An 18,084-nucleotide genomic window follows, 5' to 3' on the forward strand; every position below is an offset into this window, starting at 1 on the left:
TTTTTTTGCTTGCACATTTCAATCATTATATTTTCTGATCCCCCTTAAATACTTTAGCAGTCTTACATTTATACATGTATGCATGTAACTGCACACACATGTTTCAATGTGTGCATAAGCTCAATGAAGATATAAGAGTAGACTAAATATTTAGGTCAAGCTGTTTGAGATTTTGTCGTGTTTTATCTCAGAGTTCACTTGTTTTAATATTGATTTCTCAGATTAGTATAAGGTGACCAATTTATAGTGAAGAGGTATAATCTAGTGAACTGACTCCAATACATCATTGATATTTATGGTATTGATATTAACAGAAGGAAAAAAGAAAAGTATTTTCATCAGCACAGGGAGACAAAAGCTAAATATCATAGTTAAAGATTTAACTGAATTTTAATTTGTCTCTGAAGACCAAAAACTGAGATTTAATATGTGATAGTTCTATATTCAAATGATATGAAAATCAATCTTTGATTCTTCTCTAGCTTGATGTTAATAAGTAAGCTGTTAATAGGGTGCATGGATGGCTGTGTGGTTAAAAAATTTGTTTCATAACCACTTGGCTTGGAGTTCAGTCTCACTGTGTGATACTTCAGTAGATATTTTCTACAACAGCCCTAGGCTAACCAATGTCATATGTGTGGATTTGATAGATGGAAAATGTGTGGAAGCCCATTGTGTGTGTGTGTGTGTTCGTGAATGTGTGTGTGTGTGTTCGTGAATGTGTGTGTGTGTATGTTTGTGTGTGTGTGTGTCTTTGTGTTCATCTCTCACCACTTGACGATCAGTTTTAGTTTGTTTACATCTCCATAACTTAATAATTCAGCAAAAAGTGACTAATAGAATTAGTGCGAGACTTAAGTACTGGGGCCAATTTGGTCAACTAAAAACCCTTCAAAGCAGTACTCCAGTTTGGCTGCAGTTCAAAGAACATGTATAAAGAATAAAATATTTTATATAATTTTTTTTTAATATTGTTTTCTCGCAGACAGCAGAAAGAAATGGAAGATGCTCTTCAGAAAGCCGGAACAGTATACACGGATGAACAAATAAACCAAATTGCACAACATCATTTTGAGCAAACACAGGTGTGAAGTTTAAGTTTTTTGGGTTTTTTTGTATCTTAACTTTTTTGTTTGTCTTTTTTTCCCCCAATATTAGTAACAATTAGCTATGTCTAGATTCTTAATGTATGTTCTTGTTACCGTCTGCTATAACATATAATATTACACTATACCTAGCAAAAAACATAAGATTGCTAGAATATTTTGATCAGGTCCAACTTTGACTAAAAAAGAGATCATATTGAATAAGGTTTCTCAGACGTAATTGCTCTTTTTGCCCTGTACCTATCAAATTCAGTTCTGCTTTTAACATTACGAAATATTTGATCATTCCCTATATCGAGGAAGCAATTTTATAACACCCTCAATCCATGAACAGAACATGATATCACTGTATATGCTAAACCTCAAAATCTCTGACTGTCATTCATAGAGACTACACATCTATATTACTGATGAAAGATATTAAATTAGGATGATGATGGTGATGATATATACCTACATACACATGTTAATCTGTTTCTATTTAAAAAAGGTTGTGAACAGTAAATGGGCTAGTGAACTATCTAATCGACATGAAACACAGAAACGTGAATATAGAAACTGGGTCATGAAGGTTCATGAAGACACACAAGCCACTGTAGGATCTCCCCATCCAGTGTAAGGACTTTTCTTGTATATTTGATGACCACTATATTCTTGCATACCACTCTTGTATTGTGTGCTTTCTGCATGATGCCCACTGTAATGAGACTGCATCAGGTTTATTATTCCCATCAGTAACAGATTTAGCACAATGAATAGGTTATGAAGTCTGATATCTGAGTGTTGGCTCTTACAGACAAAGTCTCACCACCACTACCATTAACAACAGTAACTAGAATAATAATTGTCATCATCATTATCATCACCTTCATTGCCATCATAATCATCATCATCCATTCTCCATACCGGCATAGTTAGATGACCCAAGTCAGTTCTAATTCAGAGTTATTATCACCTACCACTCAGATTTCTTACATAGGCATGGGACCAAAAAATTGGCATGAAGTAACAGTCAGATATTCCTCAATTTCAGTACTTGACTGATAATATTTTATTTAAACTCTGAAATGAAGAAATGCAAAGTTGATTGCAGTGAAATCTAAATTCAAAATCTAACTAAATAGCACAAAGCATTTTGTCTGACACTGTAATAATTTTACCAGATGGTTTCATAGGAAGACCTGATGGGGGTCGTAATAAAACCAAAATATGTCTGGAGTTGTCCCCCATACTTCATATAGTAATTCATCATCATCGTCTAACGTCTGCTTTCCATGCTAGCATGGTTGGACGATTTGACTGAGGACTGGCGAACCAGATGGCTGCACTAGACTCCAATCTGATCTGGCAGTTTTTACTGCTGGATTCCCTTCCTAACGCCAACCACTCCAAGAGTGTAGTGGGTGCTTTTACGTGCCAAGGCACGAGGGCCAGTCAGGTGGTACTGGCAACGGCCATGCTCAAATGGTGTTTTTTACATGCCACCTGCACAGAAGTCAATCCAGCAGCACTGGCAACGACCTCGCTCGAATGTTTTTTCATGTGCCACCGGCACAAGTACCTGTAACGAGATGCTGGTAACGATCACGCTCGAATGGTGCTTTTTACGTGTCACTGGTATGGAAGCCAGTTAGCTGCTCTAGCAACAATCACGCTTGGATGGTGCTCTTAGCGCTCCACTAGCACGGGTGCCAGTCATTGAATTTGATTTCAATTTCACTTTCCTCAACAGATCTTCGCAAGCAGAGTTTAGTGTCCAATGAAGAAAAGGTATGCATAAGTGGGCTGGTTACACCCCTGGCATTTGACTGTTGTTTTGTCCTAATTGCACAATTATTTCTAGTTAGCTTTCTGATGATTCTTGCATTAAATGTGTTAATACTAACTATTGTTTTAATGTAGCTGGTATGTTTAAAATAAATAAAATTTAGTTACTTGTGAGTCCATTTTATGAGTGCTTATTCACTTTGCGTATGAGAGACCAAATTATCAGTGATACAGATATTCAATTAATTAGTATGTAAAAATAAGAACATATCGTATTTATTTGCCATTTTATGATGTGATATAAATGGATGGAGCTTGAATTGTTTAATATTTTCTGAAGCATTGATTCAGACATTAATTGAATCCTGATTATTTGTGATGAATTTGCTTGATATGTGACAAAGAAACAAGAAGTCCATAAACTGAGTCATATATATATATACACATAGTCTTTTATGTAGCACCAATCATTTGATTATGCCCATGCCAAGGTCTTATGTACAAATTTCCATAAACATACAAATTCATATCTAAATTCATTTATACTAGCATTAAACAAGAAAAAAATTTAAGTAAGTGTTTGCATTTTCCTTTTGTTAGTCGTCGTGTGCGGGCCATGACTGCCTCAGCACTGCCTGAAGCAGAAGAAGATGAAAGAATCGGACGGTCACGAATTCGGTTAGAAGAAAGTTTCACCATTCACCTAGGTAGGCAAATTAATTTTCTTCTCAAATATCTTCCTATTTTTCATTTCATTTTTTTTAGTATTTTTTAAAAAATCTTTTAGCCAGTGGGTTATACAGTGCCTGAGGCTCACTACTGAGCCTTTCAGACTGTTGAGAGGAAGGGAGAAGATTATCCTCAAACTAGAGATCTGATCTGAATGCATGTGTGGATTCTGTTGAAGGTACCCATAGACAAGGTGATGGTATTAAATGCTATATAGATTGACATGGGATTGTGACATACTGGACTTGATGTAAATATGTTTGCTGTTACATTTCATTCAGATCTAGAATTAGAAAACAAATATCAAATTAACTTTAAAGATGATATGAATTTTATCCAAATTTTAAACTTAAATCGTCTCAGAATTAAACGTCTGGATGTTAAAGGGAAACAACTCTTGTAATGTTGTAATGACTAAATTTAAGAAAATTAGATAAATTCGTATGTAAACATAGGAACATATATTTATTTACGATTTTATGATGTGATATAAATGAATGGAGCTTGAATTGTTAAATATTTTCTGAAGTTTTGATTCAGGGGATAAATTGAACCGAGGTCGTTTGTAATAAATTTACTTGATGTGTAATAAAATGGTAGGTTGATGATGTTTCAAGCAAAAACATATAACTTTTCAGTTGCAAGTTTTTAATGCTTTCTGTTTCTATTACTGTCATTGTACAGGGGCACAAATGAAGACAACACACAACTTGAGGCTTGTGTGTACAGATATTCTTGATCTCTGTCGTCATAAACCCCATACAGTTGGGTAAGTTGTTATTTCCTTTCTTTATTGTAATCTGAAACTGAAAAATCTAAGTTTTCACTCCCTCATATTTTAACATTGTTTAACTGTTAAATACAAATGTAATTCAAATGTCTTCAGAGCCTTGTGGTACTTATAAAGGTTAATGTTTTGCTCTGATTTCATAAATGAAATCTATGAGAAGGAAGGTTTCTGCTTATCACAGCTAATATCCAACATCTAAGTACTGAGACAAGAGAGCAAATGTATCTCCTTCAAGGTACACCTTGCTGTTTAAAATAAAAGAACAACACAATGAATAAATGTAGCCTTAGATACACTGTAGGTGTGAGTATGGCCATATGGTTAAGAAGCTTGCTTCCCGGCCATGTGTTATTAGGTTCAGTTCCACTGTAGGGTACCTTGGGCAAATGACTTCTACTATATCCTCAGGTTGACCAAAGCCTAATAAGTGGGAATGGTAGATGGAAACTGAAAGAAGCCTGCTATGTGCACTTGTGTGTGTGTACACCTTCGTCTTGACATCTCATGATGGCTATAAACAAGCATCACCATTATATAGGTAATGTTTATTTCCAGTCCCATGAAAAACATGTCCAACTATGAGAAAATATTACCTTGCTTGGAAACAAGTTAGTGTTGGCAACAGGAAGGGTACCGAGTCGTAGAAAATCTACCTCAACAAATTCCACTTAATCCATGCAAGCATGGAAAAGTGAACATTAGATGATAACTGTTTTCCCCATGATGTAGGCTGGGTGAAGGAAAGCTTATATAAGTAATCGGAGGTAAAAGGGAATAGGCTCTCTCCATGATATAATATATATTTATACACACACACACATACACACACACACACGCACGTTAATATTGAACAATGAGAATGAGTGCTCAACATAGCATTGGGGGATAACAATTCTTTATCTATGGGTTAAGGCTACCCTTGGTTTCATATTAAAAAAGAAATACTTTAACAATTGTCAAGCCTGCCACATGGAACATTGGAGTTCATCTCCTCCTTAGTTTTAATCCAAATTAGAAACAATCCTTGATGTTCCATGTGGTAAGCTTGATAATTGTTGTTAAATGATTTCTCTCTTATCATGAAACTAATGGTAGCCTTAACTCATATGTATATATATTCATCGTCGTCATCATCATTTTAACATCTATTTTTTCCATACCTGTATGGGTCACATGGAATTTGATTTCCTCTAACTGGATGTTCTTCCTGTCACCAACACTCACACCCTTACTAATGCTAGATGTAGAGGCTTATTTAGCATTTGATGCCATTGTTGGCAAAAAGTCAAACAGCATCTCATCCAGGTCAATCCTGTTCATAATCAAATTTGCTCTTTGGTTCAAAAGTTTGATATCCCTTTCTTCTATCTGGTGCAGCTCCTTTACTTTTGTAACAGTCTACAACGATACTACTATTCTAACCATTGGGCATGACACCTTCTTATATTACCTGATTGACTAGTTGAATGACTAGCCCACACTTTATTTCTGCAGATGTTTTAAGCATCTCAGCAACCATCTCTGATGATCCAGCTGCATTTCCAGTCTTAATCACTTTATTTACCAGACTGCTTCAACTTGAATAACTGGTCCCTCTGTTAGAGTCACTTGGGGTTGATTTTCTCTCTCTCTCTCTCTCTCTCTCTCTCCCCTCTCTCTCTCCAATAGTGCTGGCCTCTTATTATACCACAGACAGTATGGTATACTGGTATACCATACACCAAGGAGACCTAACTTATCCCTTGGCATAATAGTATTGTGGCCATCTGATATTCAATAGATATGTGGTTCAATTATTGGTGATTCTGCCCTCTTTTCCTATCTAAGGGGTATTTTTATCTGATATATTATGAGCTTCATTTGCATATATTTTCAAATTTCTCAATGCTTTAAACAAACATAAATACACTCACACACCCTTTTAATGACTGTTTGGTTCCCTTTTGATTTCAGTCTCAATTCCTGTTACCTTGGGCAAGTATCTTCTACTGTGGCCTCAAAAGACTCGTGAGTGGATGTAGTAGGTGGTAATTGAAAGAAGCCCAACCTGCCTCCAACCTTCACCTTTTCACCTTAGAAACAGATGAGGATTGGTGGTAAGGAGACTGACTGCATAAAATCTGCCTCATCAAGTTCCAGCCAACACATGCAAGCATGGAAAAATAGATGTTAAAATGATGATAATGATGATGATGTGTATCATGTGTGTAAGTGTGTGCAAGGGTCAGATGGAACTTATTGGGGCAGACAAGATGCCCTTCCTGTCACCAACCCTCTTTTCTTTCCAAGGAAGATAATATCTTCCAATGGCCAGAATGTTTTCACAGAAGTTCAGTTGTATGATGGAGATATTCATTTACAACCACCATGCAATGTCAAAACAGTGGGGTGACATGCACACACACACACACACACACACACACACACACACACACACACACACACACACACACACACACACACACACACACATACATATATGACTGGCTTCTTTCAGTTTTCCTCTGCTAGCTTCACTCGAAGGCTTTGGCTGGCTTGTAGACATAAGAGACTTTCTCAAGATTCTGTGTAGTATAATTGAATCTGAAACCACATGGTTGGGTAGCAGCAGACTTCTTAACCAAGCCTGTGTCTGTAGAAGACACTTGGCCGAGGTATCACTCAGTGGGACTGAATCTGAAACCATGTGGTTGGGAAGCAAGCTTCGTACTGTACAGCTATGCTCATGTAATGTGTGTCTGCTAATTGTAAACAAACTTCACTGTCATACAAGCAGTGTCATTCATTAGCAGTCTTTGTGAAAACATGTCTGGCCATTGTGCTGTTCATGTGCAATTGCCTTGCTTTCAAACAAGTGAGGGTCGGTAACAGGGAGAGCATCCAGCCATAGAAAATCTACCTCAATGAAAATTTTATGATAGATACATGCAAACATGGAAAAACAAATGTTAAGATGATGATGACGATATATATATATTTGTGTGTGTGTGTATCACTAATTATGAATAAATTTTGAGCTCTCAAAGCTATATATGGTAACATTGTACAGGAGGAAAAACAAAAGTACAAATTTAACTTGTGACCAGTTTCCCTTTTGCAGTGGGATTTGTGAAATCTGTGCTTTTATTTATAAATCTAAAAGTTTCTTGATGTTTCGCTGTAAACAGAAGCACACAAGCACTCGAGACTTGACTGAGCAATTTAACACTCAGGCATCAAAATCACTGGAGAAATCAATGCATTTTTTGCCAGAAGGTTTGCAAATCTAACGGAGGCCTCAAAAGACATTTTAAGATCCACAAAGATCAGAACTTAGTGGCTTCTGGTGGTCCAAATCGGATATACAATCTATGTGGGTGTCCTTTCAAAATATTGTCTGGTTTAAGAAGCTACATCAGATGCCATGATGATTCTAAGGTGTAGGTACAGGAGGTGGCCAAACTCTACATAAGGAGTAGTAAACCACCATATATATGTGTATATATAAACGATGATGATGATATATATATATATATATATATATATAAGTATATCACTATCCTCATCATTTTACATCCATTTTCCATGCTGGCCTGGATTGAATGGTTTGACAGGAGCTGATATGCAGCAGGATTGTGTCAAGCTTCAATGTTTGCTTTGACATCCTTCCTAACACTAACCATTTCACGGAGTGTACTGAGTGCTTTTTACATGGTATCAACACTGGTAAAGTCACCAAGTAACTCAAAAGACAAGTCCCCTTTACTGAGATCATCATCATCATCATTTAGCGTCCACTTTCCATGCTAGCATGGGTTGGACGGTTCAACTGGGGTCTGTGAAGCCAGAAGGCTGCATCAGGCCCAGTCTGATCTGGCAGTGTTTCTCCGGCTGGATGCCCTTCCTAACGCCAACCACTCCGTGAGTGTAGTGGGTGCTTTTTACGTGCCACCCACACAGGTGCCAGACAGAGCTGGCAAACGGCTACGGACGGATGGTGCTTTTTACATGCCACCGGCACAGGGGCCAGGCGAGGCTGGCAACAGTCATGAACGGATGGTGCTTTTACGTGCCACCGGCACGGGGGCCAGGCGAGGCTGGCAACAGCCATGAACGGATGGTACTACGTGCCACCGGCATGGGGGCCAGGCAAGGCTGGCAACAGCCACGAATGGATGGTGCTTTTTACGTGCCACCGGCACGGAGGCCAGATGGATATAGTATTGAAGAAGGCAACTTTATGCCTGGTGATGAGAAGTTAAAGTATGCTAGTGGGGCAGGAACAGGTGTCTTGCAGTGGAGGAGACACATGGCTACCTCACTTGTGAAGAGGGAGAAGATGGTGGTGAAGAAGAGTAACAGGAATTTGAATATAAGCAAAGTTGACAGGGTGAATGGGTAAGTTTGTGATAGTGTGAAAAGAAAGTGGCAGATGGGCAGAGATGGAGGGGAAAGCAGTGAATGGTGAACACAGGTGGTGTGGTGACTTGTGAATAACAGGGGAGAGATAGTAGAGGCATTAGGAGGTAGCACAGGCAATGTGAAGTGTTGGTGGTATGTGAGAGATGCACAGTGCCAAGGATGAGGTCAGAGGTATTCAGGGATAGAAATTTTGGCAAACGAACATAGGTAATGGAGGATGCCATTGGTAGGATGAGAGGGTGTACAAGAAAAGTGGAGATTAAAGAGCTGTTCGGTAGACAGAAATAAGGTGGTTTCAGAGAGGGTGAGTAAGGGGACAGAAAAGGTGGGGGGTGCAATATGTGCAGCTCTGCTCTCAAATAATTACAGCAGCTGAATGGATAGTGCCATAGTCAGAAGAGTGATAGAAGGATGGGTGTTAGGAAAATAAGTTGTGAGAAAGAAACACATCAGGGACAGATAAGGTGCAGGGGCATTGGTATAAATAATATGCTTTAAGAGCCTCCACGAATTGCCATTGATCTCAGTCTTTTGTCATCTCCTCCATGAGACTCAACATCTGGAAGTCATTCTTCACTACTTCAACCCACATTTTCCTTGATCTTCTTCTCATGCTCCATTCACATTCAGTGATTGGGACTTTGTTATGTACCTGTTCCCTTCCAAACTCATGACATGGCCATATATATGTTGCATGTATGCACAAACATACATACATATATATATACATATGTCTGTACAGGTGTGTGCTTGTGTGTTACTGTCTTCTTGCCTTGACATTGTGTGATAGTTGTAAATGGGCATCACCATCATGCAAGCAGTGTCCTTTGTTTTCAACTTTCCATCAGGCCATGGGGCAATATCACCTTACTTGGAAACGGGTGAAGCTTAATGACAGAAAGGGCGTCAAGCCATAGAAAATCTGCTTCAACATATTTTGTCTAACCTTTAGAAGCATGGAGAAGTGGATGTTAAAATGATGATGTGTATATACATATACATACATGTAAAACCTGTATTGTCTACATGTGTATGTATGTGCATATATGTGTGCGTATGCATGTGTATATGTGCAGACATAGGTACATGTGTATGTATGTGCATATATGTGTGCATATGCATGTGTATATGTGCAGACATAGGTATATGTGTCTTATTTATGTTTATTTATTCATATATAAAACATATGTGTACACCACACACACACACACACATATATATATATACACTCACAGAATTGTTTTTTGCTTTGTTTTTCTTCCTTGTATGCTAACATTGCACATTCTGGCGCATTTTGTGCTACTGACCTTCAGGATTTCCTACAACAAATGTCAAAGTATATGTCATATGTATCATATTATCTTAACTATGTTTACTTCATCAATCATTTTTGAATGCCAACTGAAAGCAGTACCCATTTGACTTCTACCAAAAATACCCTATGTATGGAAGCTACATTGAGCCTTCTTATAAGCAACTGTTATTTTATTTCCTTATGAAATCACTGTCCTATTTCTTGTGTTCCATAGACAAATTTTTTTTTCTTAAAATAAAATATTTTATTACTGTTTGCTGGTTTTGCAATATTGTATCAAATGACATGTTTGTGTAACTAGGAAAGGATGCTGCCTTTAGTTTGTTGGGATAATCAAGACTGAACAAAATGTAGATGACTGTGAATGGTATTCTTTTTTGTTTTGTTTTAATTGTTCAGTCTAGAAAAATGGCTTTTGCTGGCCCTCCTAACCTGGTGAAATTTGTTTCATAAATGTTTGTCTTGAACCTTTGAAGGTCAATACCTGTGGGAAAGACATGATGAGCAGGGAGAGAATTCTAATGATCTGGGAATGAAGAACTTTTTACTTTTTTTTTACTCTTTTACTTGTTTCAATCATGTGACTGTGGCCATGCTGGAGCACCGCCTTTAGTCGATTGAGCAAATCGACCCCAGGACTTATTCTTTGTAAGCCTAGTACTTATTCTATCAGTCTCTTTTACCGAACTGCTAAGTTACGGGGACATAAACACACCAGCATCGGTTGTCAAGCGATGTTGGGGGGGGGGGACAAACACAGACACACACATACATATATATATACGACAGGCTTCTTTCAGTTTCCATCTACCAAATACACTCACAAGGTTTTGGTTGGCCCGAGGCTATAGTAGAAGACACTTGCCCAAGGTGCCATGCAGTGGGACTGAACCCGGAACCATGTGGTTCATAAGCAAGCTACTTACCGCACAGTCACTCTTACGCCTATAAACTGGAGACAGTGATTAGTACAGGGCCTGGAGGAGAAATGAAGTTGAACATGAGAAAATGATGTGAGGAAGAGAAGCAAGTGGCATGGGAATATCTGAACAAAACTGTCCTGCACCCATCCATCTTCAAGGAATAGAGGCTATTATAATTGTGAAAAGAACAGAAATAAGAATGGTTTGGTGGGTGAGTGTAAATGTCTAATTTAGACTTTTCAATAATGATTACAGTCCCATCTAATGATCACTTTAATTTTAATGGTCTTTGTGTTCAGAAATGTTTCAGACTCTTTGTTTTTTTTTTTATTATTATTATTATTATAGAGCATGCAGACTTGTAAATATCAAGAGAATTTTCAATGATACATTATAATTACTAAAAGGTTTAAATTTTGTTAATACATACTCATGCATCATATGGAGAACATAAGATGCAGGCATGGCTCTGGTTAAGAAGTTTGCTTCCCACCATATGGTTTTAGGTTCAGTCCCACCACATGGCTCTTTGGGCAAAGCAAATGTCTTCTTCTATAGTTTCAGACTGACAAAAGCCTTGTGAGTAGATTTTGAAAACAGAAACTGTTTTGTGTGTGTGTGTGTGTGTGTGTGTATGTGTGTGTGTGTGTGTGTGTGTGTGTGTGTGTGCGCGCGTGTGTGTGTGTTGGCATCATGTGATAGTCGAGAGCACCAGTCATACAAGCAATGTCATTTGTTTCCAATATCCTGCAAAAAAAATCTAACTATGTAGAAATATTCTTTACTACTCTAGGCACAAGGCCCGAAATTTTGGGGGAGGGAGCCAGTCAATTAGATTGATCCCAGTACAGACCTGGTACTTAATTTATCAACCCTGAAAGGCAAAGTCAACCTTGGCGTAATTTGAACTCATAACGTAAAGTCAGATGAAATATCGCTAAGCATTTTGCCCAGTGTGCTAACATTTCTGCCAGCTCACTGCCTTACTATGTAGAAACATTAGCTAACTTGGTAATGCATGTGGTTTACAAGCTGTGTACCTGTTTTAAACAAGTTTTTGTAATACTTCTATAGTTCTATAGTTTAATTTTCTTTATATGCTGCTTCTATAATATGATCACATATACAGCTGTTCAGTTTAGGGGGAACTTTGTTTCCACTCAAACTGTTTAAAATCTCATTTGTGAAATAATGTGGAATTTCTGAGACAATAATTTAAAAAACTCATTTGAGTATTAATAACTTCACTTGGTAATGTATGTAGCACTAAATGGTGTTGCATACGCTGGTCTCCTGTGAATTATGTTATATTTAGTGATGTTGGTGACTATGTGAGTCAACTGTACCAACATATTCTGTATAAATATTACATTTAAGCTCCCTAATAAACTATGATGTGTTACTGTCGAACACTGCAAATCAGTTGGGTAACCTGTCAAACGAAAGCTTTAACTCTGGAGAAATTGGGTGCAGAAGAAAAGTTAGTGATGATGGTCAGATAGTAAAAATTGCAATATTTTGGTCTCATTATGAAGATCCAGAATCTTTGTGCCTACATCCTCAATGGCTGGTGGATGGAAAACAGGCTTGCAAATGACAGAGACGAAAATGGAGTGGTGATATGAAGAACTGAATGGGGAGGGCCCTGGCAGAGTGTTTGTGACCACAATATGTGACAAGGAGTGGTAGTTGTGCCTGAGGCCCCCAAGCATTCACCCATGAGGCTGAGCATATTCCTTCATTCCTTCCTTTCTTATTTCATTCATTCATTCAATAAACTAAAAGTTAAAAGACTGAGTAGATATATCAGTGTAGTGTTTGACTGACTTTTACTTGTTTGTTGGATCAGGGTGATATAAACCTCTGGTAAACAGTTGATTGGGATATCAGTATAGATTTATATTTGCATACATACAGCCATGAGTGTGTGTGTGTGAGTGAGTGAGTGAGTGACAAATTCAAATACTGATATGGCTTTCCTGATCTGTATTGGTTAACATGTTTGTCTGGTCAGTAAACAAAATTGGTGATTTGATGCTTAGGAAACCATGTGAAATTTTATAGATCAAATTGGCATGGTGGTACTGAAACCTCTTTCAGTTAATCTCTTTGTAGATATTTGAACTCAGCTTTGCAAAATAACAGAAGACTTATGGATCATCCATAGAATGGTGTGCTGGCATCAGAAAATAGAGCATCAGAAAAAATGATTTGTAGTATTTCTTCTGAGTCAAGGACATTTACATTCCCCCCCACACACACAAGGACAATTACCCCTAAGCAATTAACCCTCGATGTGTACCATATTTTCCAGTGTATAAGCCACTATTTTTTACCAGTGCCATTAATTTACACTCTGTTACCTGATAAAAGCCAAAACTACTTACACAAATTTTCTGGAGCCACTAAAATCATTGAAACAAGATTTAGCACCCAAAACTATCATGGTAGATTTTGAAAAGGCCATGATTAATAGTTTACATTTGGCATTTCCACAAGCCAAGATAAATGATTGTTATTTTCACTTTAGCCAAAGCATCTATAAGAACATTCAATTTCATAGATTTCAACAGCGATACCAAGACGAAAAAGAGTTTTCAACCTCTATGAGAATGATAGCTGATTTAGCTTTTGTTCCTACTTGTGATATTGAAAAAACTTTTGAAACCCTATGTGAAATACTCCCACCAGAAACATCCTTTGCAAGATAACTTGGAGAATAATACTTAGGATAACCATGTTGAAGAGGAAGACAGCGAGAACCAGTGTTTGGAATGGATCTATGGAATATGTACAACAGAACATCGGATGAACTTCCAAGAACAAACAAGGCTGTGGAAGGGCAGCACAGGAGTTTTTTTTTATCAAGTGCTGGTTGTTACCACCCAATCATTTGGAAGTTTTAAAAATATATCATAAGAGAGCAAGCATTATAACAAATACTTATGACTCAATTCTTGACAGGTTTTACTAAACAGCCATCGAGAAAGAAATATTTAGATGTTTCACCCCGTATTAATGCTGTAGTTAGCAATTAAGAAAACATAAATGTGATACAATATTTGCAAGGAATCGCATATAATTTGCACTTTTAGATGATGAATTAAAACTTTTTAATATATTGGAGAGTGGGTAATTAACTAAGGGGGTAATTGTCCTAGGGTGTAGTTATTGTCAGGAGGAATTGTTCTAGGCAGGTAATTGTCCTGAAACACTTGTATGTTCTGAGTTCAACACCTACTGAAGTCAAATTTGCCTTTCATCCCTCTGGAGTCAGTACAATAAAGTACCAGTCAAGTACTGGGGTCATTGGTATTGACTAACTCCCTCACCTTCAAAATTTCTGGCCTTGTGTCAAAAATAGAAATCATTTTCAGCTAGATGGAATGAACTGAGGAAAAATTAAAAGCACTTTGCTCAAAGACATATGACTTGGATGGGATCTTTTTTATGGTTGATCAGTATCAGCTTATCAACATAGCCAGCTCTGACACTAGATACAACAACAAACATTTAAAAATTATTTTTCCTGGATAAAACGGGGGGCTTTAGATGTCTAGATCCCTCACCAAAACCTTGTTCTCGTTTCCTCTCACATTATCTTTACTCATGTCTTTCTAAGTCTTTTCCATCCTCTACTTCCTTCCATATTTGTTTCCTCTCTTTTCTCACTCATTCACATTCATCTTTCCTCAGCACATGACTTAACCATTTCATCCCATTTTTTTTTCTCTTCATCTGTTACTGGCTCAGTTTGCATCATTCTCTGTTTTCCATTATTTGCCTTCCTCTCTTTCAGTGATACTCCACTCATCCACCAAACCATTCTTATTTCAGTTCTTACCAGCCTTCTCTGCTGCTCCATATTCATTACCAATGTCTCACCTTTATAGGTCAACACTACTCACACTTGCAGAATATGGCTTTTATTTCAGTTCAGTAGTGTTCCCCTTCTCACACCACCTCCCAAAATCTGTTCAATGTACATCTCATTCCAGCCACCATCACCAAATCTAGTCTATCTTCTTCATTCCATGTCCAACATTCTTATAACTAACTGTAATAAAACCAATATTTACAAAATAAATAACGAATAATTGAAAATTGATTTAATACTTAAATCTAGAAGTAAAATAAATGATAGCTTAATACTTGTGCTTTCAGCAGTTTAACTTTTTTGTTACCATTTTTCTGTTGAAAGAACTGTCTTTGTTTCAATTAATGTAGAAAAATTTAGTAAAATAACTTTCTCATTTTAAACTGATTTTTAGAACTTAAATTTGCATAAAATTTTGAAAGAAGGAGTTAACTTGGATCATTTTAAATCAAAAAAGTTCATATCATTGAACCAATGGCAGTCTCAGGTTGGGTGGTATGAAAAAGGGTTAGATACCTTGGTTTTTTAATTTCACTAAGAGACAATGTTAACCCTTTACATTTATACCAGCTGTGCCTGGCTAAAACATTCTCCCTGCTTTATGTTAAAACTGACCAGGTCTGTCTTCTCTCACCTACCTTACAGAGTCATTTTAAAAATAGATTATCATGTCATCAAAAAGCTACATGGTAATGCATGAATAATTCAAAACAATGTGAATAAATAAGCATCACATTTGACATCATCATCATCATCGTTTAACGTCCGCTTTCCATGCTAGCATGGGTTGGACGGTTCAACTGGGGTCTGGCAAGCCCGAAGGCTGCACCAGGCCAGTCAGATCTGGCAGTGTTTCTACAGCTGGATGCCCTTCCTAACGCCAACCACTCCGAGAGTGTAGTGGGTGATTTTATGTGCCACCGACACAGGTGCCAGATGAGGCTGGCAGACGGCCACGCTCGGATGGTGTTTTTTATGTGCCACCGACACAGGTGCCAGACGAGGCTGGCAGACGGCCATGCTCGGATGGTGTTTTCTTATGTGTCACCAACACAGGTGCCAGACGAGGCTGGCGAACGACCACGCTCGGATGGTGTTTGTTACGTGCCCACAGCACGGAGGCCAGTCGATGCAGTACTGCCTACGGTCACGTTCGGATGGTTTTCTTATGTGCCACCGGCACTGGTACCACAAGGATACAAATTCCATTGATGTTCATCTATTTTGATTTGGTTTGATTTGATTTAGAGTAATATAAATGTGAAAGAGTCAAGCAATAGTTTGTTACTGAATTAGTGTTGCAGGTTTGATGCGAAGATAAAATGAAGTTGTGTTGCAATTAGTTATTTATTGTCTGGATTTTACTTTCAGTGGTGTGATCATTCCTGAACCGCAGCGTTTGCAGACTGCTATGTCGTTATATTCAAACAACTTGTGTGGATTGGTGTTCTTGGTTGATAATCGACTAAATTCATACACTGGCATCAAACGAGGTATGTTATTACTTACATCATTGACTTACATATAAACTAATTGTATTGTGTGACATAATTACATTTGTTAGCTTACATCTATGTCAGGAGGTCAGGTATAAATACATTGCAACCACGATCAAGTGTCACTCTTATTCACAAAGCTCCATCAGTGCTTGAATGATGCACTTCTGTTCAGGAAAGTACTTAAATAGACATACATATATAATTTATATATGTATGCATACATATATATATAAAAACACATACACACACACCTAAATATCCAAATGTGTGTGTGTGTGCATAATATGCATGCACATATATTTTCATTGTGTACACACACATATTCTTATACACACACACACACATACCCACATACATACACTCATACATGCTCATTATTTGTCCTGCTATGACAAAGAAAAATCTTAAAATACTAATAGTAAAGTACTAATTACGCATTACTAATTATGTAATTAGTACATATTGCTAATTTCATAAACAACTAGACTCTGTCTGCTGTACAAATACACATATTCTGTTACATCCTCTTTCCATGCTACATTGATAGACTTAATCATTCATCGTGAGTATATTAATAATTTATGAGAGGGTAACAGTGATTTTAATTGCACATGGTGAATAAAATTGATGTGTATGGAAAACAACAAGTAGTTAAATTTAGAAATTCTAAAAATACTCGGGGAAATCCTACAAGTTTCGTTAGTGAACACTGGAAACTTCAGTTGTCTGTTGTTATTGTAATCATGGAGATGACAGCAAATGGCAGGTATGTTAGATAGGTAGAAAGAGAGAGAAATGAAAGAAATTGGGACAAGTGCTAGTTGAGGTGGTAACAGTAGAAAAAGGGAGAAAAAAGCTAACTGAAATGTAATCATTCATGCATGCATGTCTTGTTTCTTTATTGCCCACAAGGGACTAAACACAGATGGGACAAACAAGGACAGACAAAGGGATTAAGTCGATTACATCGACCCCAGCGCATAACTGTTACTTAATTTATCAACCCCGAAAGGATGAAAGGTAAAGTCGACCTCGGCGGAATTTGAACTCAGACTGTAACAGCAGATGAAATACCGCTAAGCATTTCGCCCAGCGTGCTAACGTTTCTGCCAGCTCGCCTCCTTAAAGTATGTCTGATCACATACACACACATGCATGCTCACTCACATGCATTCATGCACACACTCAAAGTAGTGGAAGAAAAGCAAATGATTTATTTTGTCTATGCACAAGATTAGTATTTAAAAGAGAGGGATATATTTGATTTAGTCATGCTTAGTACAGTGTTATTGGTTCTTACTTTATAGATTGTAGGTTGTGGTGCACCTGAGCACTGTATACAATAATTTCATTATTATTATTATAGATTGTCAAAAAGCAATGTTGTTCCCAGCAACATTTGAACTCAGAATTAAGTAGAGAATTGTAACAACAGCATGGCAATTGGTCCATGGTTTCATAGTTCTGCCAACTCAGCATTAATGTCATACATTCAGAAGTTACAAAAATCCAACAAAACAAAGGACACCATCTGTTGTTTGTAGCTCATAAATTAGTATTGGTAAATTATCATCAGTTATGTAAATTTATGTAGGTATACATATGTGTATGTATACACACATAGACATTTGGTATTACAAATGGAAGAATTAGAATTTAATACATGAAGCTGAATGT

At 37.4% G+C, this 18,084-nt stretch overlaps 1 protein-coding gene across 2 annotated transcripts in view; it reads left to right on the forward strand.

Moving 5' to 3' along the window:
• Window positions 1-18,084, forward strand: part of LOC115230949 (protein C12orf4 homolog) — a 163,138-nt gene that overhangs the window by 131,176 nt on the left and 13,878 nt on the right. For both annotated transcript variants that reach the window (XM_029801056.2, XM_036514941.1), the window contains exons 5-9: window positions 986-1,085; window positions 1,597-1,721; window positions 3,474-3,580; window positions 4,287-4,371; window positions 16,280-16,401. In XM_029801056.2, coding sequence (XP_029656916.1) covers window positions 986-1,085; window positions 1,597-1,721; window positions 3,474-3,580; window positions 4,287-4,371; window positions 16,280-16,401 — 539 coding nt within the window. The remainder of the gene's footprint in view (window positions 1-985; window positions 1,086-1,596; window positions 1,722-3,473; window positions 3,581-4,286; window positions 4,372-16,279; window positions 16,402-18,084) is intronic.

This window comes from Octopus sinensis, linkage group LG2, assembly GCF_006345805.1.
Source record: "Octopus sinensis linkage group LG2, ASM634580v1, whole genome shotgun sequence".
Taxonomy (NCBI): domain Eukaryota; kingdom Metazoa; phylum Mollusca; class Cephalopoda; order Octopoda; family Octopodidae; genus Octopus; species Octopus sinensis.